This window comes from Hyla sarda, chromosome 4, assembly GCF_029499605.1.
Source record: "Hyla sarda isolate aHylSar1 chromosome 4, aHylSar1.hap1, whole genome shotgun sequence".
NCBI classification, from domain to species: Eukaryota; Metazoa; Chordata; class Amphibia; order Anura; family Hylidae; genus Hyla; species Hyla sarda.
Window position 1 is genome coordinate 408,471,070 of NC_079192.1, and position 26,610 is coordinate 408,497,679.

General features: G+C 45.4%; 1 protein-coding gene across 1 annotated transcript; it reads right to left on the reverse strand.

The window, feature by feature from the left end:
* Positions 1-22,835, reverse strand: TM7SF3 (transmembrane 7 superfamily member 3). Its single transcript, XM_056517641.1, has 12 exons — positions 22,440-22,835; positions 12,775-12,929; positions 10,400-10,550; positions 10,129-10,249; positions 9,855-10,026; positions 7,330-7,507; positions 6,619-6,705; positions 6,440-6,520; positions 4,724-4,876; positions 3,476-3,573; positions 2,460-2,622; positions 1-1,056 (listed from the first exon to the last, which is right to left on the reverse strand). Exons 1-12 carry the CDS (start codon positions 22,501-22,503, stop codon positions 794-796), a joined length of 1,686 nt encoding a protein of 561 aa, XP_056373616.1. The 5' UTR covers positions 22,504-22,835; the 3' UTR covers positions 1-793.
* Between the last annotated feature and the right edge of the window lie 3,775 nt (positions 22,836-26,610).

Genomic DNA, 26,610 nt, shown 5'->3' on the forward strand with positions numbered 1-26,610 from the left:
ATGAGGGGGCGGGGCTATGATGTCACAAGCTCCCGGTTCCAGCATTCTGAACAGTTTGTTCCCCTTTAAAAAAAAATATATATATAAGAAAAAAAATAAGTATATAAATGGTATAAAAGCACCGCCATAGTGTTTCCTGCCGTTGGTCATAGGCGCCAGTATATAAAAAAAAAAAACAACAACTCTCATAGGAATAAATGTGGAGGAATGGACATTTGACATCACATACAGCGGCGGCGGCTCCACCTAAAACCGAGAAAAATCTGATTAATAAAGCAAAGTAAGACCGCCATGACCTGACTGCTTCCAGACACACTGGTTGCTATGGATACATTATTTTTGCTCAGGGCTTTACCAGACAGCCTACTGGCATTGAGCAGACAGCAAAAAAAAAAAAAAAAAAAAGTCGCTGTAGTACCGGTGCTCACCTCTAGGCGTCTTATCATTACTTACTGCCGTAGTAATCAGATTTTTGTGCAACAAAATGTGCGCAGTGAGACACACCTTTGGCGTAATTTCGAGCAGCTAAGGGCTTCCGGCGGAACGGAGATTAGTAAATAGCGGGAAGCCGTCAGCTGCCGGCCAATGGTTACCTACCGACTCCGTACCTGCGGCTGAGGCCGCCGCGTAATACTGAATCCTGCCTTTCACGCAGTCCTAGGTAAACAAGTGTAATACTGCAGAGCGACTGGTTCCATGATGGCGGCGGGCGTTTACAGACCCCCCGCGATCTGTGTCGACTCCCCGATACTGCAGCTCTGAGTCCAGGCTGAACCTGCAGGGTTTCCTTTGGCTACAGCAGCAGGGGCGTCCGCTCCCCCAGTGGTGGCTCCTTCCGGAATAAATGTCTTATCCGGTCCAGGCTGGCCAGGACGCGATCCTTTAAGGGCGGCGTGTGATGGCTGGGGTCCAGGATGTTGGTGACCCGCCGCTCTCGGTCACGCTTCCATATCACGTAGGGGGTGGGGGGGAAAGGCAGCCTATCCCGCTCCCGGTACAGCTGGGTTGTCACGCCGCTGACTACGAGGATCGCCCAGACCGCAATCACGATGAAGTCTGTGGAGAAAAACAAGAAGGTGGTGCGTTTTAAAGGAGTACTCCGCTTGGAGCGGGTGGCGGGGTTGTGACATCATGTACACGCCCCTCACATTCATGCCACGCCCCCTCATTGAAAGTCTATGGGAGGGGGTGTGGCGGATGCCACACCCCCTCCCATAGACTTACATTGAGAGGGCGTGGTGTGATTACACGAGGAACGTGGCCATGATGTCACAACCCCGCCGCCCGCTCCAAGCGTTCTAAACGAACTGCGGCTGCTGCACAGAGATCGCGGGGGTCCCAGCAGCAGGGACCCTCGTGATCAGTCAACTTATCCCCTATCCAAAGGATAGGGGATCAGATGTCTAGGGGCAAAGTACCCCTTTAAGAAAATTTGAAATCCGTTTCCTCATTGGCTCAAGACATCTGACCCTTCCCTCATGATTTACATGGCAGTTCTTCTTGTTTTTATTAAGTTAATCCGGGATGCTAATCATTAAAGGGGTACTCCGGTAGAATTTTTTTTTTTTTTTAAATGTACTGGTGCCAGAAAGATATACAGATTTGTAAATGACTTCTATTAAAAAAATCTTTACCCTTCCAGTACTTTTTAGCAGCTGTATGCTACAGAGGAAATTCTTTTTTAATTTTTTTTTTTGTCTTGTCCACAGTGCTCTCTGCTGACACCTCTGTCCGTGTCAGGAACTGTCCAGAGCAGCATAGGTTTGCTATGGGGATTTTCTCCTGCTCTGGACAGTTCCTGATACGGGCATCAGGTGTCAGCAGAGAGCACTGTGGACAAGACAAAAGAAATTCAAAAAATAAAGAAGTTCCTCTGTAGCATACAGCTGCTAATAAGTACTGGAAGGGTAAAGATTTTTTAATAGAAGTGATTTACAAATCTGTTTAACTTTCTGGCACCAGTTCATTTAAAAATTAAAAATAAGTTTGCCACCGGAGTACCCCTTTAAAAGGAGAACTCTGGGATATACCAACTTATCCCCTATCCTAAGGATAGGGGATAAGTGTTAGACCGTGGGGGTCTGAACTCTGGAGCCCCCTGCGATCTCCGGAACGGTGCCCCGATTCTCAACATGAAGCGGCAGCCGACACGCCCCCTCCATGCAGCTCTATACGCTGCTTTCTGCAATCTCCGGCTCTGCCATAGAACTACATGGAGGGGGGGGGTGTCGGCTGCCGCTTCGTGCTGTGGTCGAAAAGACTTGTTTCGTGCCGGGAGTTGGGGCTCCATGCGGGAGATCACGGGGGGTCCCAGCAGTCGAACTTCCAGCAATCTAACACTTTTCCCCTATCCTTACTATAAGTTGGTACATCCCGGAGTTCTCCTTAAATGGGTCAGTCTACCTTAGCTGAACTACCTGCATATGGCAGCCATGTGAAGAGCAGGCGCCTCCGCTTACCGTTTTTCTGGAACGGGACGCTGCTGTAGGCGGTGCTGAAGTCCCTGTTTAGCGCCCTCTTGAGGACATTTAACGTGATGTAGCTGAGACTGGTGTACAGGTAGCTGTCAATGGCCAGGACCACCGTATAGGAGCCGACCACGCTGCAGCTCAGGATATTCAGCTGTAGGAAAGCAGTGGAACCTGTTAGAATACACTGAGGGGTGTGTAAACATTTGCAACACTCTCTCTCTTGTCCTGATTCTTCAATATAAAAAAAATAATAATAAAGCAACTAGGAAAACAAACCGTCTTATTTAAAAATCTAGTGTTGTGGTCGGGAAAACCAAAACCACCAGAAGCAGGAAAGTTATGCAATTTGCTTAAAGGGGTACTCCGCTGCTCAGCGTGTGGAAAAAACTGTTCCGAATGCTGGAGCCGGGAGCTCGTGATGTCATAGCCCCGCCCCCTCAATGCAAGTCTATGGGAGGCCCCATTCACATTAGATAGTCAGCCGGTCCCACTGAAACTGGCAGGGTCACCACCTTTTTACTGAAGTGTATGGGGACCCTAAATTGGCACCCATTAAAACTAATGCGCTCCTTATGGTAAATAAAAAAAATCTTTATAATGTACTTTGTTTAAAAAAAATTTAGTTTTATTTGTGTTTAAAAAAGCTGCCACTAGGTGTCTCTCTATTTCCCCAAATCTCCATCACAGACTTTGGACTCCTGCTGGCCTGGCAGAAGTCCAAAATCAGGAAATGCAGCCTGGAGTGCTGAGGGAGGTGTGTGTAGCCTTAGCCAATCATAGCTCATCTCACACTGAACTGCTCTGGGCTGTGTGTAGCAGAGTGAGGGATGAAGTTCTCCCCTGTATATCTTCAGATGATGTCACGCCTGCTGGGGAACACCCCTTCCCAGCCTGTGAATCTGACTGAGACTGAGCAGAAAATACAGAGAAAAATTAAGGAAAAAAACTAAAAAATAATAAAAAATAAAGGCAGGGGGTGGTTTATCACCACACAAAATACTCACTATTTTCGGGACAGGAAGCAGACCGGCAGGTACCAGTAAGGCGATACAGGTGAACGTCAGCCAGAATATGCTGTCATTCCGGAAGGTGGAGTAATCCCCTGCAGAGACAGACACCACACGTTATACTCCTAAGACACGTGGTCACTTCACCTTATGGGGGCCACCCAAATTCTCGGTTATTCTGCAGTGGGTGCAATGCTTACAAGGCAGGCAGCTGAATGTGGGCGGGGCTGCACGGTGATTGACAGATCTTGATCCTGCTTCATAACACTGTGCTGATGTCAAGGGACTTGTTTATGCCGAGACCACCACTCATCCCATTAAACAGAAGATTCCCCCTAGTCACAGCATGTCCTACATCTTCTCGTTAAAGGGGTACTCCACTGGAAACTTTTTTTTTTTTTTTTTTTAATCAATTGGTTCCAGAAAGTTAAACAGATTTGTAAATGACAAGCAAAAATAAAAATAGCCAGCACAACAACCTAATACACGGGTGCACGCTGCTGTGGCAAATACAGAAAAAGTATACAAGTATACAAAAAAAAAAAAAAGAGGATTGCAGCAGCAGCACATAGGTCAAAAAATTGAGGCTCTTAGCGCACTTTTTGATCAAAACGTGTCCCCCCATCCACCAACGGTGGATGGGGGGACACGCTTTGATCAAAAAGTGCGCTAAGAGCCTCAATTTTTTGACCTATGTGTGCCGCTGCAATCCTAGATTTGTAACTAAAAAAAAATCTTAATCCTTCCAGTACTTATCAGCTGCTGTATGCTACAGAGGAAGTGCTTTTCTTTTTGAATTTCCTTTCTGCCTGACCACAGTGCTCTCTGCCGACACCTCTTTCCATTTTAGGAACCGTCCAGAGTACAGGCAAATCCCCAAAGAAAAACCTATCCTACTCTGTACAGTTCTTAAAATGGACAGAGGTGTCAGCAGAGAGCACTGTGGTCAGGCAGAAAGGAAAGTCAAAAAGAAAAGAACTTCCTGTGGAGTATACAGCAGCTGATAAGTACTGGAAGGGTTAAGATTTTTAAATAGAAGTAATTTACAAGTCTGTTTACCTTTCCGGCACCAGATGATTAAAAAAAAATGTTTTCCAGTGGAGTACCCCTTTAACAGGAGTAACACACAACTGCAGGCTCTGACTACATGAGCTGGACTGTAGTCTGTTACCATGGCGATGCAGTAAAACTTAGCTCAGCGATGATTTATTCACAGATAGTAACCTTGTAACCTTTATACTTTACCTATTGGGGTGAAGAATACAATGGCTGCCACAAGGAAACCCAGCACGAGCCCCACCAGCAGGAGACAGAGGTAAATGCAGCCAAATCTCCACCAATAACCAACCAGCAGGAGGCCCCCGATAACTCCGGTCACGGCAGTCAGCGTCAGACGGGCTGCGGCGAGAGAAGACGATGATTAATCGAGCAGATCTTAACACAGTGACAGTGTTGGCGGGAGTGTTCTTTGCTGTGATTGGCTACCAGAGGGGGAGGAGCCTGTGTGAGACAAGAAGACTGGAACCGCAGTCCCAAGAGAACTAATATGGCTGACAATGTGAAGATGCACGCTGGGACTTTTTATTTTTGCTTAAAGGGGTACTCCGCTGCTAAGCGCTTGGAACGAACTCTTCCGAACGCTGGAGCCGGCAGCTCGTGATGTCATAGCCCCGCTCCCTCAATGCAAGTTTATGGGAGGGGGCGTGACAGTAGTCACGCCCCCTCCCATAGACTTGCATTGAGAAAGGGGGGGGGGGCGCGTGATGTAGTGAGGGGGCAGGGCGTGATGTCGTGAGGGGGCGGGGCTATGACATCACGAGCTCCCGACGCCAGCTTCAGCGTTCGGAAAAGTTTGTTCCAAATGCTGAGCAGCAGAGTACTTCTTTAAAGGGGTACTCCGGTGAAAAACAATTTTTTCTCAAATCAACTGGCTCCAGAAAGTTAAGCAGATTTGTAAATTACTTTTATTAAAAAAATATTTATCCTATCAGTACTTATGAGCTGCTGAAGTTGAGTTCTGCTCTCTGCTGACACCCCTGTCTCAGGAACTGTCCAGAGTAGGAGAGGTTTGCTATGGGGGATTTGCTCCTACTCTGGACAGTTCCTGATACAGACAGAGGTGTCAGCAGAGAGCACGGTGCTCAGATTGGAAAGAACTACACAACTACCCGTGGAGCATACAGCAGCTGATAAGTACTAGAAGGATTAACATTTTTAAATAGAAGTAATTTACAAATCTCTTTAAATGGGTTTTTTCAGGGAAAAAAAACTTTTTTATATATATCAACTGGCTCCAGAGAGTTAAACAGATTTGTAAATTACTTCTATTAAAAAATATTAATCCTTTCAGTACTTATGAGCTGCTGAAGTTGAGTTGTTCTTTTCTGTCTAACTCCTCTCTGATGACACCTGTCTCGGGAACTGTGCAGAGTAGAAGCAAATCCCCATAGCAAACCTCTTCTACTCTGTGCACTTCCCGAGACAAGCAGAGGTGTCAGCAGAGAGCACAGTGGTTGGACAGAAGAGAACAACTCAACTTCAACAGCTGATAAGTACTGGAAGGGTTAAGATTTTTTGATAGAAGTAATTTACAAGTCTGTTTAAATTTCTGGAGCCAGTTGATATGTCAAAATTTGTTCTTCGCCGGAATACCCCATTTAAATAGTGCGGCTAATATGGCGACTGTCAGACAGCTACTGCCTTACCATGGGATTAACTGGAAGGGGGAGGAGCTTTTGTGTGATCAAGTGACAAACTTCAAGATAATCAATATGGCTGACACTGACAAGCTTAAGACAGCTACTTGGCTTTTATACGAGTGGCTGTGAGGTAAAAGACCCTGTGTGTGAACAGTGACCGAATAAGCAACTCCATGACCGCCAATATGGCCGACGCTGTTGTGTGTCAGACAGCTACAAATAAAGACTGTATCATGTGACCTAAGCCTTGTACAGTTCTTACCATCGTGGTTGAGATGTGTGACTCTTGTAAGGAGAACGAACATGAAAAATCCGAAGATTATAAAACCCATGGAGAAGAAACCTGGAGAGAAAAGATAAATAGCGATAAAAATAGCACGGACATCCGTGACGCCAGCACCCAGGAGTGTAGTACAAGACAAAAAGACCAAAAGAACTTACAGATCTTAAGATACCGGTGTCCGAAGAAGCAGATGAAGAGACCGAAGACGGCGCAGAACGTGAAGAAAACTTTAGTTGACACTTTACCTGTAAAAAGGGAAGAAAATTATTATTATTAAAGGAGTACTCCGGTGCTACAGCGCTCTGAACATTTTGTTCAGAACGCTGGAAACCAGAGGCAGTGATCGTGACAGTCACGCCACCTCGTGACGTCACACCACGCCCCCTCCATTCATGTCTCCCATCAACATGAATGGAGGAGTCTCGGTGTGACATAACGAGGAGGCGTGGCACACCACACCCCCTCCATTCGTGTCTATGGGAGGGGGCGTGGCGACCGCCACGCCCCCTCCCATAGACACGAATGGAGGGGGCGTGGTGTGCCTCGCCTCCTCGTTATGTCACACCACGCCTCCTCGTTATGTCACACCACGCCTCCTCGTTATGTCACACCATGCCCCCTCCATTCATCTCCCATAGACATGAATTGAGGGGGTCGTGACATAACGAGAAGGCGTGGCCATGACGTCACAACCACCACCGCAGAAACGGTGGGAGATTGCGGAGAGGCCCCAGCAGCAGGACCCCCGCGATCACACATCTTATCCCCGATCCTTTGGATAGGGAATAAGAAGTCTAGCAGCGGAGTACCCCTTTAATGTCCAGCCAGGGCTCCGGGTTAGGGCCTATGTTGTAATGCTATGTCCTTACCCAGGGTGGCGCAGTTGTCCATTGCTACGGTGAAGCTGCAGGCGTAGGTGTGGACCGGCACGTAAGCTGCAGACGTGTTCAGGACGGGATCGCGGACGACCACGTTGTAAATAATTCCTTGTCCGGGGATGGAAGAGAAGGACATGGTGGTCCTGTCGTTGGAGGTCAAGGTGGCCAGCTGGGAACATAAAAAGGGTCACACCGTTACAGTCCCCCCCCAACATTAGAAGGACCCCTGACATGACCTGAACGACACCATGATAGTGTCCTTAAAGGGGTACTCCACTGAAAAACTATTTTTTTTTAAATCAACTGGTGCCAGAAAGTTAAACGGATTAGTAAATTCCTTCTAAAAAAAAAAAAAAAAATCTTAATCCTTCCAGTACTTATGAGCTGCTGTATACTCCACAGGTAGTTCTTTTCGTTTTGAATTCCTTTCTGTCTGACCACAGTGCTCTCTGCTCTGCAGGATTGGTTTGCTATGGGGATTTTCTCCTAATCTGGACAGTTCCTGACATGGACAGAGTTGTCAGCAGAGAGCACTGTGGTCAGATAGAAAGGAAAATCAAAAAAGACAAGAACTTCCTGTGGATCATACAGCAGCTGATGAGTTCTGGAAGGATGAAGATTTTTTTTTAGTTTTTTAATAGAAGTAATTTACAAATCTGTATCTAGTGTTTGGCACTTAAAAAAAAGTTTTTCCAGTGAAGTACCCCTTTAACCCCTTAAGGACAAATTTATTTTTACATTTTCGTTTTTTCCTCCTCGCCTCCAAAAAATCATAACTGTTATATTTTCATCCACAGACGAGTATGAGGGCTTGTTTTTTGCGCGACCAGTTGTCCGTTGTAATGCCATCACTCACTTTACCATAAAATGTATGGCGTAACCAAAAAAATACTCTTTGTGTGGGGAATTTAAAATGAAAACCGCAATTTTGTACATTTTGGAAGGTTTCGTTTTCACACCGTACAATTTACGGTAAAAATGACGTGTGTTCTTTATTCTTTGGGTCAATAGGATTAAAATGACGCCCGTGATAACAGACTTTTCGATTACTGTTACGCAAAAAAAAAATAAATATCGCTAACTTTTTAAACCAAATTAGTACGTTTAAAATCCCCCTATTTTGAAGACCTAGAACTTTTTCCGTATAAGCGGCGGTATGAGGGCTCTTTTTGCGCCGTGATCTGTACTTTTTATTGATACCATATTTGCTTATATAAAACTTTTAATACATTTATCAATTTTTTTGGGACTAAAATGTTATAAAAAAGCATCAATTTTGGACTTTTTTTTCTACGTTCACGACGTTCACTGTACGGTATCATTAACAGTTTAATAGTTCGGATATTTACGCATGCGGCAATACCAAATGTGTATATACATTATTCAAAATATTTTTTTTTTTTTTAACACACATTTTGGGGGTGAAATAGGGAAAATGGGACAATTTAAGTTTTTATTGGGGGAGGGTGTTTTTTCAAATTTTTTTACTTTTTCTTTTTTTACATTTATTTTTACACTTTAATGGTCCCCATAGGGGACTATTGATAGCAATAATTCGATTGCTAATACTGTTCAGTGCTATGCATAGGACATAGCACTGATCAGTATTATCGGTGATCTTCTGCTCTGGTCTGCTCGATCACAGACCAGAGCAGAGCAGAGCAGAAGTTCCGTAGAAGGTGGCAGAGGCGTCCTGGATGATCTGCTTGCAGCGGCAGCGCTGCGGGCGATCCGACAATCCATTTTAGTGTCCGCAATGCTGCAGATGCCATGATCTGTATTGATCAAGGCATCTGAGGGGTTAATGGCAGACATCCACGTGATCGCCGGGACCTGCAGCGCATGATCAGGGCATCGTTCCGATGCTCGCGATTATGCATAGGACGTAAATGTACATCCTGGTGCGTTAATTACCACCTCGCCAGGACGTACATTTACGTCATGCGTCGTTAAAGGGGTACTCCGGTGGAAAACATTTTTTTTATTTTTTTAAATCAACTGGTGCCAGAAAGTTAAACAGATTTCTAAATGACTTCTATTAAAAAATGTTTACCCTTCCAGTACTTTTTAGCAGCTGTATATGCTACAGAGGAAATTAATTTTCCTTGAATGTCTTTTTTGTCTTGTCCACAGTGCTCTCTGCTGACACCTCTGTCCGTGTCAGGAACTGTCCAGAGCAGCATAGGTTTGCTATGGGGATTTTCTCCTGCTCTGGACAGTTCCTGATACGGGCATCAGGTGTCAGCAGAGAGCACTGTGGACAAGACAAAAAAGAAATTCAAACAGAAAAATAATTTCCTCTGGAACATACAGCTGCTAAAAAGTACTGGAAGGGTAAAGATTTTTTAATAGAAATAATTTACAAATCTGTTTAACTTTCTGGACAGTTGATAAAAAAAAGTAAAAAAAATGTTTTCCAGTGGAGTACCCCTTTAATATCTCTTCTCTCCTAAAATGCTCTGTGCTGCTGGCACTCCTCCTACCACTGTGAGGCGCCCTTCCAGGACACTTCTTACCTTAATCCCATTGGCGGTGATCTGAGGCACCACTGACATCTTCTGCAGCTGCGCCAACAACACGGAGTCATTGAGATTGTTCTCCGGAAGGAAATACTGGTAAATGTCGTACTGCAGCCGCCACCTGGACTCCGAGCCCGTCTGGATGTCACAGGCCGGAGGAGTCGCCTCTCTACAGGGAAAGAGGCCTAAAATATTACCTTTACTGACCAACAATGGCACTACAGGTCCCAGGAGACCCTCAGCCCCCTCCTCCCTAGGATGTTACCCATACCTGGCATGGCCCAAATTGGCCGGGGCAAACATGATGACCGTCTCGTAGAGGTTGTAACTGAGATACACGTTGGGGTCGGTGTCTAGATTAAACTCCAGGTTACAGGCTCCGGGGATAGGGTCTGCGGACAGGAAACGACAGGGTTAATACTCGCTCATATCTGCTCCTAGGAAAGCTGAGTGACAACCAATATGGCCATCACTGCATCTACCACACAGACTGTAACCTGGCAAATACACCAAGATATGGTACATGGTAAAAAAGTACTTACCCCTTGGTGTGTACGGGACAGTGACCGCCGACGCCGGCACCGGATCCGGGAGTGAGGTGTCCAGGTACCAGGTGCACACGGTCTGATTGGTGAGGAGGGCGGTGAGGAGTCCAGCGTCACTGCCAGTCTCCGAATCATTAATACTGGGGATCTGAGGGAAAGAAACAGGAACGGTACAACTTACTATACACAAGATGTTACACTGTAACAAACCCTCCACCTGTGTAACAGATCAGTAAGTAATGTACACAGAGACTCCACCAACAGAATAGTGAGTGCAGCTCTGGAGTATAATACAGGATATAACTCAGGATCAGTACAGGATAAGTAATGTAATGTATGTACACAGTGACCTCACCAGCAGAATAGTGAGTACAGCTCTGGAGTATAATACAGGATATAACTCTGGATCAGTACAGGATAAGTAATGTAATGTATGTACACAGAGACTCCACCAACAGAATAGTGAGTGCAGCTCTGGAGTATAATACAGGATATAACTCAGGATCACTACAGGATAAGTAATGTAATGTATGTACACAGTGACCTCACCAGCAGAATAGTGAGTACAGCTCTGGAGTATAATACAGAATATAACTCTGGATCAGTACAGGATAAGTAATGTAATGTATGTGCACAGTGACCTCACCAGCAGAATAGTGAGTGCAGCTCTGGAGTATAATACAGTATATAACTCAGGATCAGTACAGGATAAGTAATGTAATGTATGTACACAGTGATCTCACCAGCAGAATAGTGAGTACAGCTCTGGAGTATAATACAGGATATAACTCAGGATCAGTACCGGATAAGTAATGTAATGTATGTACACAGTGACCTCACCAGAAGAATAGTGAGTACAGCTCTGGAGTATAATAAAGGATATAACTCTGGATCAGTACAGGATAAGTAATGTAATGTATGTATACAGTGACCTCACCAGCAGAATAGTGAGTATGTACACAGTGACCTCACCAGCAGAATAGTTAGTACAGCTCTGGTTTATAATACAGGATATAACTCAGGATCAGTACAGGATAAGTAATGTAATGTATGTACACAGTGACCTCACCAGCAGAATAGTGAGTACAGCTCTGGAGTATAATAAAGGATATAACTCTGGATCAGTACAGGATAAGTAATGTAATGTATGTATACAGTGACCTCACCAGCAGAATAGTGAGTATGTACACAGTGACCTCACCAGCAGAATAGTGAGTATGTACACAGTGACCTCACCAGCAGAATAGTGAGTATGTACACTGTGACCCCACCAGCAGAATAGAGAGCACAGCTCTGGGGTATAATACAGGATATAACTCAGAATCAGTACAGGATAAGTAATGTAATGTATGTACACAGTGACCTCACCAGCAGAATAGTGAGTACAGCTCTGGAGTATAATACAGGATATAACTCAGGATCAGTACAGGATAAGTAATGTAATGTATGTACACAGTGACCTCACCAGCAGAATAGTGAGTACCGCTCTGCAGTATAATACAGGATATAACTCAGGATCAGTACAGGATAAGTAATGTAATGTATGTACACAGTGACCTCACCAGCAGAATAGTGAGTACAGCTCTGGAGTATAATACAGGATATAACTCAGGATCAGTACAGGATAAGTAATGTAATGTATGTACACAGTGACCTCACCAGCAGAATAGTGAGTACAGCTCTGGGGTATAATACAGGATATAACACAGGATCAGTACAGGATAAGTAATGTAATGTATGTACACAGTGACCTCACCAGCAGAATAGTGAGTACAGCTCTGGAGTATAATACAGGATATAACTCAGGATCAGTACAGGATAAGTAATGTAATGTATATACACAGTGACCCCACCAGCAGAATAGTGAGTACAGCTCTGGAGTATAATACAGAATATAACTCAGGATCAGTACAGGATAAGTAATGTAATGTATGTACACAGTGACCTCACCAGCAGAATAGTGAGTACAGCTCTGGAGTATAATACAGGATATAACTCAGGATCAGTAATTTAATTTATAATATAAAATCTTATCTTCATGCTGCTCTATTTCATGTTATTAAGCCATAACAGGAGACATCGGGATTTAATTCATCCTGATTGAGAAGATCAAATTTAGATTCATATGAGAAACCACATGAAGATTAAGTTTCTGTCTTACGACCTTTATCAGCCGGTTCAGATCACATGAATAACAATCTAAATGTCCAGGTCCTGCAGGCGTCCGTATCCTGAGAGCGCAGAGTCACATGACTTAAAGGGGTACTCCACCCTAGACATCTTATCTTCTATCCTCTGGGTCTAGGGGCGTAGTACCCCTGGAACATTGCGTCTAAGCCGGTATTTTCCATCCATGGTGCAGGGGTACTCACCTTGCTGTCGGACAGCGTGACGTTGGCGTACTGACTGTGCACCTGGAAGAGGATGAAGGAGACATTGCTGGGAATGTTCTTCAGGACGAACTCTACAGGGGAGGAACCATTCAGTGTGACGTCTGTGAACCTTCCCAGCGACACCTCAGTGAGTCCTGTAAGACAATAAACATTAATATGGGGCACGATTGTATCCTAAATGTGAGGTCAATGATCAGCGATATATCTGTGACCGATCAGCTGATCCTCCAATAACATCTACAACTGATCAGCTGATCCTCTTATACCTTATCTATATCTGTGAGTGATCAGCTGATCCTCCAATAACTCATCTATTAAAATGTTTTAATTTCCACACCCCTGTAGCATATAGGAGCAGTATTATAGTAGTTATATTCTTGTATATAGGAGCAGTATTATAGTAGTTATATTCTTGTATATAAGAGCAGTATTATAGTAGTTATATTCTTGTATATAGGGGCAGTATTATAGTAGTTATATTCTTGTATATAGGGGCAGTATTATAGTAGTTATATTCTTGTATATAGGAGCAGTATTATAGTAGTTATATTCTTGTATATAAGAGCAGTATTATAGTAGTTATATTCTTGTATATAGGGGCAGTATTATAGTAGTTATATTCTTGTATATAGGGGCAGTATTATAGTAGTTATATTCTTGTATATAGGGGCAGTATTATAGTAGTTATATTCTTGTATATAGGGGCAGTATTATAGTATTTATATTCTTGTATATAGGGGCAGTATTATAGTAGTTATATTCTTGTATATAGGAGCAGTATTATAGTAGTTATATTCTTGTATATAAGAGCAGTATAGTAGTTATATTCTTGTATATAGGGGCAGTATTATAGTAGTTATATTCTTGTATATAGGGGCAGTATTATAGTAGTTATATTCTTGTATATAGGGGCAGTATTATAGTAGTTATATTCTTGTATATAGGAGCAGTATTATAGTAGTTATATTCTTGTATATAGGAGGCAGTATTATAGTAGTTATATTCTTGTATATAGAGGGCAGTATTCTAATAGTTATATTCTTGTATATAGAGGGCAGTATTCTAATAGTTATATTCTTGTATATAGGAGCAGTATTCTAATAGTTATATTCTTGTATATATAGGAGCAGTATTATAGTAGTTATATTCTTGTATATAGGAGCAGTATTCTAATAGTTATATTCTTGTATATAGGAGCAGTATTCTAATAGTTATATTCTTGTATATAGAGGGCAGTATTATAGTAGTTATATTCTTGTATATAGGAGCAGTATTATAGTAGTTATATTCTTGTATATAGAAGTAGTATTATAGTAGTTATATTCTTGTATATAGGAGCAGTATTATAATAGTTATATTCTTGTATATAGGAGCAGTATTCTAATAGTTATATTCTTGTATATATAGGAGCAGTATTATAGTAGTTATATTCTTGTATATAGGAGCAGTATTATAGTAGTTATATTCTTGTATATAGGAGCAGTATTATAGTAGTTATATTCTTGTATATAGGAGCAGTATTATAGTAGTTATATTCTTGTATATTTGAGCAGTATTATAGTAGTTATATTCTTGTATATAGGAGCAGTATTATAGTAGTTATATTCTTGTATATAGGGGCAGTATTATAGTAGTTATATTCTTGTATATAGGAGGCAGTATTATAGTAGTTATATTCTTGTATATAGAGGACAGTATTATAGTAGTTATATTCTTGTATATAGAGGGCAGTATTACATGTTTTATGATGTGTGTCCAGCGATACGCCATATATTAGCAGAATGAATAGAACTCCTCGCCCCACACTTTTGGGTAGGTGTCACCCCCAATCTTGTTACTTTTTATATTGAACACTTGACTTTAATTAGGTCAGGTTTAAACCATTTTGCAAAGAACCCATAGAGTCGCTGACCTGAAGCAATAAACCAGAATTAGTCTCAGTGTTTATGAAACTGCACATTAAGGTCATCATCTGAGTTTAAGTGTCCCTGTCATTTTAAATAACTTTTATGTGACATAGCTGTGACAAACATTTTGATTGGTCGGGGTCTCAGTTCTGAGACTCCACTAATGATTAGAACGAGCAGGGAAAAAAATGCTTTTATATTTAGGTCGTGTGGATTCCTGAAAAAACGGAATTGAAGCATAGAAGCACTTTAAGGGGAAGTCACAAGTAAGGGGGGGGGGGGGTCATTCTGTTAGTACTCGGCTTCATTCCCTCTCATGACTTATATCTTTAGTATCTTTGACACTCGCTACGACCTCAGATGTTATTATTTCCTATAACTATAGGAGACTAGAGATGAGCAAAACAAACAGAGGAGCAGAGATCGGTCAGAAGTTTTTTTTTCCGACTAAGACTTGGAGCAGTTCAGCAGAACCTGCTAAAACATCATCAGCCACATGGCAGAAAGGTCACATGACCTCAGGGAAAAACATTATGGCCCCTAAACAGCTCTCACAGCCAATCAGGAGGCAGAGTAGGGGTAATGCCAAAGCGCATAGAGGGTTATTTATCAATAATGGTCTTGGCTAGATCATTTTTGTGGTTTTTCTAGATGCGTTATTTTTTTGGCGGTGCTGCTCCAAATGTATTATATTGTCGCAGGGACCATGATAAATTTTGCACAGATCTGCACCCAGATCATTTTCTACCCCGCTTTCAGATCAGGTCTACCCTGCTTCTAAGGCTGGGATTCCACTTTTTTTTCCCAGAAAAAACACCAGTGCAATTTCCTGCGTCTGACAATTTTCCTGGTGTTTTTGCATTTGAGTGGAAATTGCATTTTTGGGTACCAAAAAAAAAAAAAGGATGCAGTAGGAATGGGAAAAGACATATTTAACAAAATGTTTATTTTTTATAACAAAATTTTAATAGATTTTTAATAGTGTGTTTCGCTTTTTTTCTCTCTTTTTTTTATTTTTTTTTTATGTAGTACTACTACTCCCAGCATGGAATAAACTGTTCCATGATGGGAGTAGTAGTACCTGTACTAATAGACATATCGCCCTGGGTGTCTCTCTGTACTAGTACTGTGCTCCATGCTGGGAGTAGTAGTACTACCTAAAAAATGCAAAAAACACTCTACATTTTTATTATTGTCGGCTAAGTTTTTAGTGCCCTGCCCGCTCACATAAATTGATTCCTGTTTAAAAATTAATAAAAAATATAGATTTAGTTAAATACAATTTTTTCCGACACTACTGTATCTTTTTAATTTTTTTAATTATTTTTTTATGGTAAAATGTTAAATGTTAATTTAATGTTTTTTATTCTTATTTTTGGCAAACAGACAGGCGTAGTAATTTTTATTTAGACCTGGTTACCACTGCATCAGTCACTTTAAAAACTGGTCTTGCAGGACCAAAAGGTGAAAATTACAGAATTTAGAACTTGTTAAAAAAAAAAAAAAGGAAAATAAATTACCTGCAATTAGCGCGAAAGTTAACAAAATTTGCAGATTTAGACCCAAAAAAAAGAAGCCATTTTAGAGATAGTTGGCAGGTTTTAGGTGAAGATCTCTGTGAGGGACAGTGAGCCATGAACAGCACAGATAGGAGTAGGACCACGCAGCAGAGAGCGTTCTGCATCTGTTCTGTGCATAAACTGTTTTCATTAGAAGTTAAGTGTGACAGGTAATTTTTCGTTCTACACTTATTGTGAAGAAGCCGCATTGAGGAGTTTGTGACACTTGTGCACTTTCTAGGAGCAAATCCTGTTGCTACACCCCAAAATGGGAATCACCGTTCACAGATTGTTACAACCATTGCGTCTTCACTATCCAGGCATACAGCCGGTTGGCACTCTTTAAAAAGGGAGCATTTTTGGATCACTTGGAAAAAAGACATTGCTTCTTATGGTATCTCTGTGTGCATATAAACACTGGCAGGCATCTGCCTTCAAAAAGGGATCATTTTTTTGGCTATTGGGGAAGTAAAGGTTCAGACAGAACCAAAACTTTTTGCCAGAGTTTGGTGAACCGGCAGAACCGAACTTTAGAAAAGTTCCCTGATCTCTAATAGATCGACGGGGGTTCAGCTGCCAACTGTGGACATTAGGTTGTAGGTGGGCAGGTGAGGAGCCGTGCCTGGGGTATTGAGTGCAAAATGATGGGGGATGTGTGTGTTTTTTATTAAAATTTTTTTTTTAGCACAGGGAGCAACATAAAATGTGAAAAAAGTGAAAAAAAAAAAAAAAAAAAAAAAAGGGTCTGAAACTTTTGGAATACGTTGCATGTAAAAATGAATGTAGGACAATTCAGAATCTAGGTCATATTTCCAAGCAACTAGGTAGAGCGGTGGCCATGACACATGATCTGACTAGAGGAGGTGGATGTTGCTGTATGGACATGGGATGATGCCCCATTCATGCTGAGGGCAGGGCCGGGCCCCCACCGCACGGCACAGAACACATGACAAAACTTGTGAGCGGCTGTAACATGTGTGTAATAGAGGCGGACAATGCTGCTCTATGGAGATGAAGGAGTCTAATCTAATAGACCTCCTCCCCCATCTTCACTATGTGGGAAAGTAAAGTCACACCGGCCAGAGATTAGTGGACAATCTACCCCTCATGTGAACAACACTGCCCCCTCCCCCCATAACCTATCACACTGACCCCCCCCACAAGCAGACAACCACCTGACAACTGGATGCCCATGGAGGAGTTTGTAGGAGCTACAGCAAAGTACCTATGTGTGACCTCAACCTCTAGAGGCAGCTGGTAAAGCAGCTACATTACAATCACACTATGAACCCCCCTAGTTATACTCCCATCATGACCTGTCCCCTCGTTACACTCCCATAATGACCCTCCCATCATGACCCCCCGTTATACTCCCATCATGACCACCTCCCCCCTCGTAATACTCCCATCATGACCACCTCCCCACTCGTTATACTCCCATCATGACCACCTCCCCACTCGTTATACTCCCATCATGACCACCTCCCCACTTGTTATACTCCCATCATGACTCTCCCCCCCTCGTTATACTCCCATCATGACTCTCCCCCCCTCGTTATACTGCCATCATGGCTCCCCCTCGTTATACTGCCATCATGGCTCCCCCTCGTTATACTGCCATCATGGCTCCCCCTCGTTATACTCCCATCATGGCTCTCCCCCCCCTCGTTATACTCCCATCATGGCTCTCCCTCGTTATACTCCCATCATGGCTCTCCCTCGTTATACTCCCATCATGGCTCCCCCTCGTTATACTCCCATCATGGCTCTCCCTCGTTATACTCCCATCATGGCTCTCCCTCGTTATACTCCCATCATGGCTCTCCCTCGTTATATTCCCATCATGACTTCCCCCCCCCCTCGTTATACTCCCATCATGACTTCCCCCCCCTCGTTATACTCCCATCATGACTTCCCCCCCCTCGTTATACTCCCATCATGACTTCCCCCCCCCCCCTCGTTATACTCCCATCATGACTTCCCCCCCCCTCGTTATACTCCCATCATGACTTCCCCCCCTCGTTATACTCCCATCATGACTTCCCCCCCCCCCCCCTCGTTATACTCCCATCATGACTTCCCCCCCCCCCCTCGTTATACTCCCATCATGACTTCCCCCCCCCCGTTATACTCCCATTATGACTCCCCCTGGTTATACTCACATCATGACCCCCCTTGTTATACTTCCATTATGACTCCCCCTCTTGTTATACTCCCATCATAACTCGCACTCGTTAATCTGTGACTTTTTAAAAACAAATTGGTGTTCACCACTGAGCTATATACGTGCAGTAAACCGATACACTGACTGTATAATCTTGTGAACCGCAGCGGTTGTGTCGCCCTATATGTGGTGAGGACACAGGAGCAGAGGAGGACGGAACGGCCACAGCGTTATGTAAGAGCAGGAAATAACCCGCTACACCATGTAACACAGGAAACTGTAGACCCCAGGACCAACTGCACTAAGAGGGGGGGGGGGGGTAAGTAATAGACCCCCCTATACACTAAGACATCTCCCCCTCCGTAAAGAGAGACAGACAGGCATGAGAGAGAGAGAGAGGCACGATAAAGAGAGAGAGAGAGGGAGGCAGGATAAAGAGAGAGAGAGAGAGAGAGAGGGAGGCAGGATAAAGAGAGAGAGAGAGAGGCACGATAAAGAGAGAGAGAGAGAGGCACGATAAAGAGAGAGAGAGAGAGAGGCACGATAAAGAGAGAGAGAGAGAGAGGCACGATAAAGAGAGAGAGAGAGGCACGATAAAGAGAGAGAGAGAGGCACGATAAAGAGAGAGAGAGAGAGAGAGGCACGTTAAAGAGAGAGAGAGAGGCACGTTAAAGAGAGAGAGAGAGAGGCACGTTAGAGAGAGAGAGAGAGAGAGAGAGAGAGAGAGAGAGAGACAGGCACGATAAAGAGAGAGAGAGACAGGCACGATAAAGAGAGAGAGAGACAGGCACGAGAAAGAGAGAGAGAGAGAGAGAGAGAGAGAGAGAGAGAGAGACAGGCACGAGAAAGAGAGAGAGAGACAGGCACGAGAAAGAGAGAGAGAGAGAGAGACAGGCACGAGAAAGAAAGAGAGAGAGAGAGAGAGAGAGACAGGCACGAGAAAGAGAGAGAGAGACAGGCACGAGAAAGAGAGAGAGAGACAGGCACGAGAAAGAGAGAGAGAGAGAGAGACAGGCACGAGAAAGAGAGAGAGAGAGAGAGACAGGCACGAGAAAGAGAGACAGGCACGAGAAAGAGAGAGAGAGAGAGAGACAGGCACGAGAAAGAGAGAGAGAGAGAGACAGGCACGAGAAAGAGAGAGAGAGAGACAGGCACGAGAAAGAGAGAGAGAGAGAGAGACAGGCACGAGAAAGAGAGAGACAGGCACGAGAAAGAGAGAGAGAGAGAGACAGGCACGAGAAAGAGAGAGAGACAGGCACGAGAAAGAGAGAGAGACAGGCACGAGAAAGAGAGAGAGAGAGAGAGAGAGACAGGCACGAGAAAGAGAGAGAGAGACAGGCACGAGAAAGAGAGAGAGAGACAGGCACGAGAAAGAGAGAGAGAGAGAGAGACAGGCACGAGAAAGAAAGAGAGAGAGAGAGAGAGAGAGACAGGCACGAGAAAGAGAGAGAGAGACAGGCACGAGAAAGAGAGAGAGAGACAGGCACGAGAAAGAGAGAGAGAGAGAGAGAGAGAGACAGGCACGAGAAAGAGAGAGAGAGAGAGAGAGACAGGCACGAGAAAGAGAGAGAGAGAGACAGGCACGAGAAAGAGAGAGAGAGAGAGAGACAGGCACGAGAAAGAGAGAGAGAGAGAGAGACAGGCACGAGAAAGAGAGAGAGAGAGAGACAGGCACGAGAAAGAGAGAGAGAGAGAGACAGGCACGAGAAAGAGAGAGAGAGAGAGAGACAGGCACGAGAAAGAGAGAGACAGGCACGAGAAAGAGAGAGAGAGAGAGACAGGCACGAGAAAGAGAGAGAGAGACAGGCACGAGAAAGAGAGAGAGACAGGCACGAGAAAGAGAGAGAGAGAGAGAGAGAGAGAGACAGGCACGAGAAAGAGAGAGACAGACAGGCACGAGAAAGAGAGAGAGAGACAGACAGGCACAAGACAGACAGACAGACACGAGAGAGAGAGAGACAGGCACAAATCAGTTTTCCCAAACAATACATCTCCAGCTGTTGCAAAAATACAACGCCTGGCATGCTGGGAGTTATAGTTTTGCAACAGCTGGAGACACACTGTTTGAGAACACTGAGAGAATAAGCCAGGCAGGAGAGGGTTAATAACAAGGAAATATTGCAGTTTTGGAGAGAGAACATGACATAAGAAAAGAGGAAGAAGAAGGAGAAGGAGTTTGAGTAATCCATGAAGAATCCGCGACAGCGCTGAGAGCAGGAGCCACTTACCGTCACCTAGAGTGCAGGATCATATGGTCCTGTACAGTGAACCCATCACATATAAATGGCACCATATACTTCATTTACAGGACTTGTACTTTTATAATAGAAAGTCCTGCACTGCAGGTGTCTGTTCTCCATCAAGATCTCTGCTTGCCATCAGTGACTGAAAAGGCGACTCGGATTATGTGCATGTATAACACAAGCCACTATAACTGCGCATTTCTGCATCCGTATTATTGATGATGGTGGAAACGCAGCCAAGACGCAAAAACAAACATGGAAATAATCCGCTGGCGTGAAGCGGTTTTTACCCTTTGTGACAGAATAAGTCGTCTATAGCGCTGACTTATACCAGGGCGGTGCTGTAACCACGTCCCTTCCTAAATGTCCTCGATCTCCCCATCACCTGTGATGATGTGACTAAGAGGCGCCGCAGCGATCATGTAAAGGTCTCCGGGTGCTGAGGGGCGCGGAGGGGAATAGTTTAAAGCTTTAAACAGTAAAAAGTACCAAATTTGTGAGGGGTAAAGGGCAAAGCGCCAGGCGGAGAGGGGGCAAAGCGCCAGGCGGAGAGGGGGCAAAGCGCCAGGCGGAGAGGGGGCAAAGCGTCAGGCGGAGGGGGGCAAAGCGTCAGGCGGAGGGGGGCAAAGCGCCAGGCGGAGAGGGGGCAAAGCGCCAGGCGGAGAGGGGGCAAAGCGCCAGGCGGAGAGGGGGCAAAGCGCCAGGCGGAGAGGGGGCAAAGCGCCAGGCGGAGAGGGGGCAAAGCGCCAGGCGGAGAGGGGGCAAAGCGCCAGGCGGAGAGGGGGCAAAGCGCCAGGCGGAGAGGGGGCAAAGCGCCAGGCGGAGAGGGGGCAAAGCGTCAGGCGGAGGGGGGCAAAGCGTCAGGCGGAGAGGGGGCAAAGCGCCAGGCGGAGAGGGGGCAAAGCGCCAGGCGGAGAGGGGGCAAAGCGCCAGGCGGAGAGGGGGCAAAGCGCCAGGCGGAGATGGGGCAAAGCGCCAGGCGGAGAGGGGGCAAAGCGCCAGGCGGAGAGGGGGCAAAGCGCCAGGCGGAGAGGGGGCAAAGCGCCAGGCGGAGAGGGGGCAAAGCGCCAGGCGGAGAGGGGCAAAGCGCCAGGCGGAGGGGGGCAAAGCGCCAGGCGGAGGGGGGTAAAGCGTCAGGCGGAGAGGGGGTAAAGCGTCAGGCGGAGAGGGGGTAAAGCGTCAGGCGGAGAGGGGTAAAGCGTCAGGCGGAGAGGGGTAAAGCGTCAGGCGGAGGGGTAAAGCGTCAGGCGGAGGGGTAAAGCGTCAGGCGGAGGGGTAAAGCGTCAGGCGGAGGGGTAAAGCGTCAGGCGGAGGGGTAAAGCGTCAGGCGGAGGGGTAAAGCGTCAGGCGGAGGGGTAAAGCGTCAGGCGGAGGGGTAAAGCGTCAGGCGGAGGGGTACAACATCAGGCGGAGGGGGCAAAGCGTCAGGCGGAGGGGCAAAGCGTCTGGTGGAGGGGTAAAGCGTCAGGCGGAGGGGTAAAGCGTCAGGCGGAGGGGTACAACATCAGGCGGAGGGGTACAACATCAGGCGGAGGGGTAAAGCGTCAGGCGGAGGGGTAAAGCGTCAGGCGGAGGGGTACAACATCAGGCGGAGGACAGGGGTGGGGTATAAAGCCACTAGTTTGGGTTCAGTCCATAAACGCATAGAGGGGGTTAAGAAGCGGACAGGTGTGCACGCGGACCTATTCTCCATACACAGTACACAAGGCCGGTATACTGCGCACTATACCGCTATAAACATATGACACAGTACACACAGCGCTCTCCTTACCCGCGGTACCGGGGCAGTTGGTTCCCAGCAGAAGCAGCGGGACGAGCAGCCCCCAGCCCCGCATCTTTCCGCCCTGACCAGACTTCTGACCGCTTCACATCACCCGAAGCCCGCTAGCAGCCCGCCCCGACCGCTCCGCACTTCCTGCCCGGCCCCTGGACCACAAACACTGGAGACAGCGCGCACTGCACTTCCGGCCGGTGGAACGCACGCGCAGCAGCACCCGAGGCCTCCAACGCTTAGCACAGACCACTTCCGATCTGATGACGTAACTCTGAACGTCAGGTCGTAACAGTCTAATGTGTACGTGATAATATCCTATAGAAACAGCATCTGGGGGTGACGTATAGCCTGGCTGCCGTTGAAAACCAATCAAATAGCTGCTTTCGTTTTAGTTTTTTTTTCCTTTTCTGTAGCAGCCAATCAGATGGCAGCTTCTTACGCAGGTTGGAAAATAACAGCTCTAATGTGATTGGTCGTTCAGATTTGTCTAATTAGAAAGTGAAAGCTGAGAAGTGATTAGTTGCTATGGAAACTATTGTACAGCTCTCCTTTTATGGTGTGTATTCTTATACTGCAGCCATGATAAATAACACGTCAGTAAACCTCAGTGAATATGAAGGGTCCTGACAGTCTAAGGCCGGGTTCACACCGCAATAAAATTGTCATCTTCTGACCCCTATAACGCTTTTATTTTATGTATGAGGGATCATTTTTGCACCGTGATCTGTAGTTTTTATTGTTACCATTTTTTAAGGGACTTTTTGATCTCTTTGTATACATTTTTTTTCTGCTATATGAATTGACCAAAAACGCCATTTATCGTACGGTTTTATAAACACTATATTTTACACACGGACGGACATTCCGCACATTTGTTTGTTTTGGCAGCACTAGGACTGCACGAAAATGCGCCGTCTTTATAGACGTCAATGCGTTTCTGAGCAGAATCCACATAAATATTAAATAGCTTAAAGGGGTACTCCACCCCTAGACATCTTATCCCCTATCCAAAGGATAGGGGATAAGATGTCTGATCGCGGGGGTCCCGCTGCTGGGGACCCCTGCAATATAGCATGCGGCACTCACCTGTTTCTGCTCCGGAAGCGCTGGAGGGTCTGGGTCCCGACCACCGGAACGGAAGTCCGTGACGTCACGACTTCACCCCCTGTGTGACGTCATGTCCCGTCCCCTCAATGCAAGTCTATGGGAGGGGGCGTGACGGCTGTCACGCCCCCTCCCATAGACTTGCATTGAGGGGACGGTGTGTGACGTCACACGGGGGCAGAGTCATGATGTCACAGACTTCCGTTCCGGTGGTGCCGCATGCTATATTGCGGGGGTCCCCAGCGGGGGTCCCCTTTAGATAGGGGATAAGATGTCTAGGGGTGGAGTACCCCTTTAAAGGGGTACTCCGTCGAAAAACCTCTTATCCCCTATCCTTTGAATAGGGGATAAGATGTCTGATTGCGGGGGTCCTGACGCTGGGGACCCTCACGATCTCCGGCGTGGCATCCATGTCATCTGTGCACTGAGCGAACTCCACTCCGTGCCGGATGACTGGCGACTACAGCCGCCATGCCCCCTCCCATAGACATGAATGGAGGGGGCGTGGCGTGTAGCAACGAACACGGAAGCTCCAAGCTTCTGTGTTCCTGACGCTGCTGCTGCCGGCCCAGAGATCGCGGGGATCCCCATCCTTTGGATAGGGGATAAGATGGTTTTCGTCAGAGTACCCCTTTAAATTTTTCTGCAGATGCCGAATCGGAAATTCCACAGCAGACGTTTCTTCTGCGACAGAAATTCTGCTGTGTGCACAGTGCAGCAGAATCCCATTGAAATTAATGGGACTTTGTTTTAGCGGAGAAATTCTGCTCGGAAAATCTGCTGTGTGAACATAGCCTTCCAGGAAACAATTATGTCCCCATTCTCAGGATAGGCGGGGGTCCCAGCGGTCGTACCCCCACCAACCAGCTGAGATGGGGATACCCCTGTAAGTCCATGCACCAGAAGTGTACCTCACCGTATACATCCGTCATCTCTTTTTTTTTGCTCACCACGATTTCCATATCTCACTTGTGTTGCTTTGAAAATATGTGGTTTCAGTTTTGCGCCACTTTAGTTCCATTTCACACCAAAATTTTACATTTATGTGCCAATTTTAAATCCAGAACAAATTCAGGAGGGATATCACCCAATCACACAAAACGTGATTGTGAGTTATTGTTATTGCGTTTTTTTGGCTGGATTCACATTACGGAATTTCCGAATGGAGAAATTCTCGGCTCGGAAATTACGGTGCAGCAGCCTCCTATTGTCTTCAATGGAATGCTGCTGCATTGTACACACTGCTAAATTTCCACGGCAGAACTGTCCACCATGGAAATTCAAATTCCAGGCTCTTTCTTATGGTGAATTCTGGTCGGATATGCGCTGCCGTCTACAGAGATAGCGCAGCAGTCCTTGAGCCGAATGATCAGTCAGCACCTAAAACAGAATCTCCAGCTGGAATATTTTGGTAGTGTGAACCCAGCCTTAGAGACCTCACACAGGTTTAGGGTCTATTCACATGGCAGAATTTCCGCTTGCGGAATTCCGCCTCAAATTAAAGCCCATAGACTTCTATGGGATTCCACACTCCCATTCACACTTCTGAATTTCCGCTTGCGGAATTCCACCTCAAATTAACGGCAATAGACTTCTATGGGATTCCACACTCCCATTCACACTTCTGAATTTCCGCTTGCGGTATTCCACCTCAAATTAATGGCAATAGACTTCTATGGGATTCCACACTCCAATTCACACTCCTGATTTCCCGCTTGCGGAATTCCGCCTCAAATTAAAGCCCATAGACTTCTATGGGATTCCACACTCCCATTCACACTTCTGAATTTCCGCTTGCGGTATTCCACCTCAAATTAACGGCAATAGACTTCTATGGGATTCCACACTCCAATTCACACTCCTGAATTCCCACTTGCGAAATTCCTCCTCAAATTAACGCCAATAGACTTCTATGGGATTCCGCACTCCCATTCACACTTCCGAATTTCCGCTTGCGGAATTCCACCTCAAATTAACGGCAATAGACTTCTATGGGATTCCACACTCCAATTCACACTCCTGAATTCCCACTTGCGAAATTCCTCCTCAAATTAACGCCAATAGACTTCTATGGGATTCCGCACTCCCATTCACACTTCCGAATTTCCGCTTGCGGAATTCCACCTCAAATTAACGGCAATAGACTTCTATGGGATTCCACACTCCAATTCACACTCCTGAATTCCCACTTGCGAAATTCCTCCTCAAATTAACGCCAATAGACTTCTATGGGATTCCGCACTCCCATTCACACTTCAGAATTTCTGCTTGCGGAAGCAAGCGGAAATTCAGAAGTGTGAATGGGAGTGGAGAATCCCATTGATGTCTATGGGCTTTAATTTCAGGCGGACATTCTGCCGTGTGAATAGACCCTTAGGCTAGGTTCACACTACGGAATTTCTGGGCAGAATTTCTGGCGGAGATTTAGCCAGCAGCACTAGGACCGCACGGACTGCATTGCCGTCCCCATAGACGGCAATACATTTCTGGGTGGATCTTTTAAGAGATCTGCTCAGAATGCATTGAAATCTATGGGGACGGCAATGCAGTCCGCGCGGTGCTAGTGCCGCCGGCTTGATCTCCGGCTGAAATTCTGCCCAGAAATTCCACAGTGTGAACCCAGCCTTATGCTTCAAACATGGCTCAAGGAAGTCATATAAGAAAAATGTCATCAGCAGTTCCTGCTCATTTGGCATCTTATTTACAGTATAGTTTTTTTTTTCCCTACCATTTTCTAAATTGCTTTAAAGATTGTGCACATTGCAGTAAAAAGTAATTTGCCATAAAAACACAGGACAATGCACGCAGTACCACAAAGCCTAGCATGCCTCCCATTCAAGGTAAGCCGCACCAGATTGTATGTCTTGACCCCATTCGAAAATAAATGTAGTTTAAAAATAATATTATTTTGCAATGTCAAGTTTAAAAGTTCAATATATAACTTTGAAAAAAAATTGGCGTAAATTTGGCGTAAAATGGTGTAAATTTGGCGCCAGGATTTTCATGTAAATGCGAGTATGAGCTTTTGAAGATGTCCCGTAATCTAGACAAAATCTGACACAGG

What these genes read in the sequence shown, in the direction of transcription:
- TM7SF3 (XM_056517641.1), bottom strand. Translation starts at nt 22,503, where the DNA reads ATGCGGGGCTGGGGGCTGCTCGTCCCGCTGCTTCTGCTGGGAACCAAC. An exon ending in TCACGCTGTCCGACAGCAAG is followed by an intron (nt 10,551 to 12,774) that starts GTGAGTACCCCT and finishes TCTTTCCCTCAG; the next exon opens with ATCCCCAGTATTAATGATTC. An exon ending in TGTATTCTTCACCCCAATAG is followed by an intron (nt 3,574 to 4,723) that starts GTAAAGTATAAA and finishes CTGTCTCTGCAG; the next exon opens with GGGATTACTCCACCTTCCGG.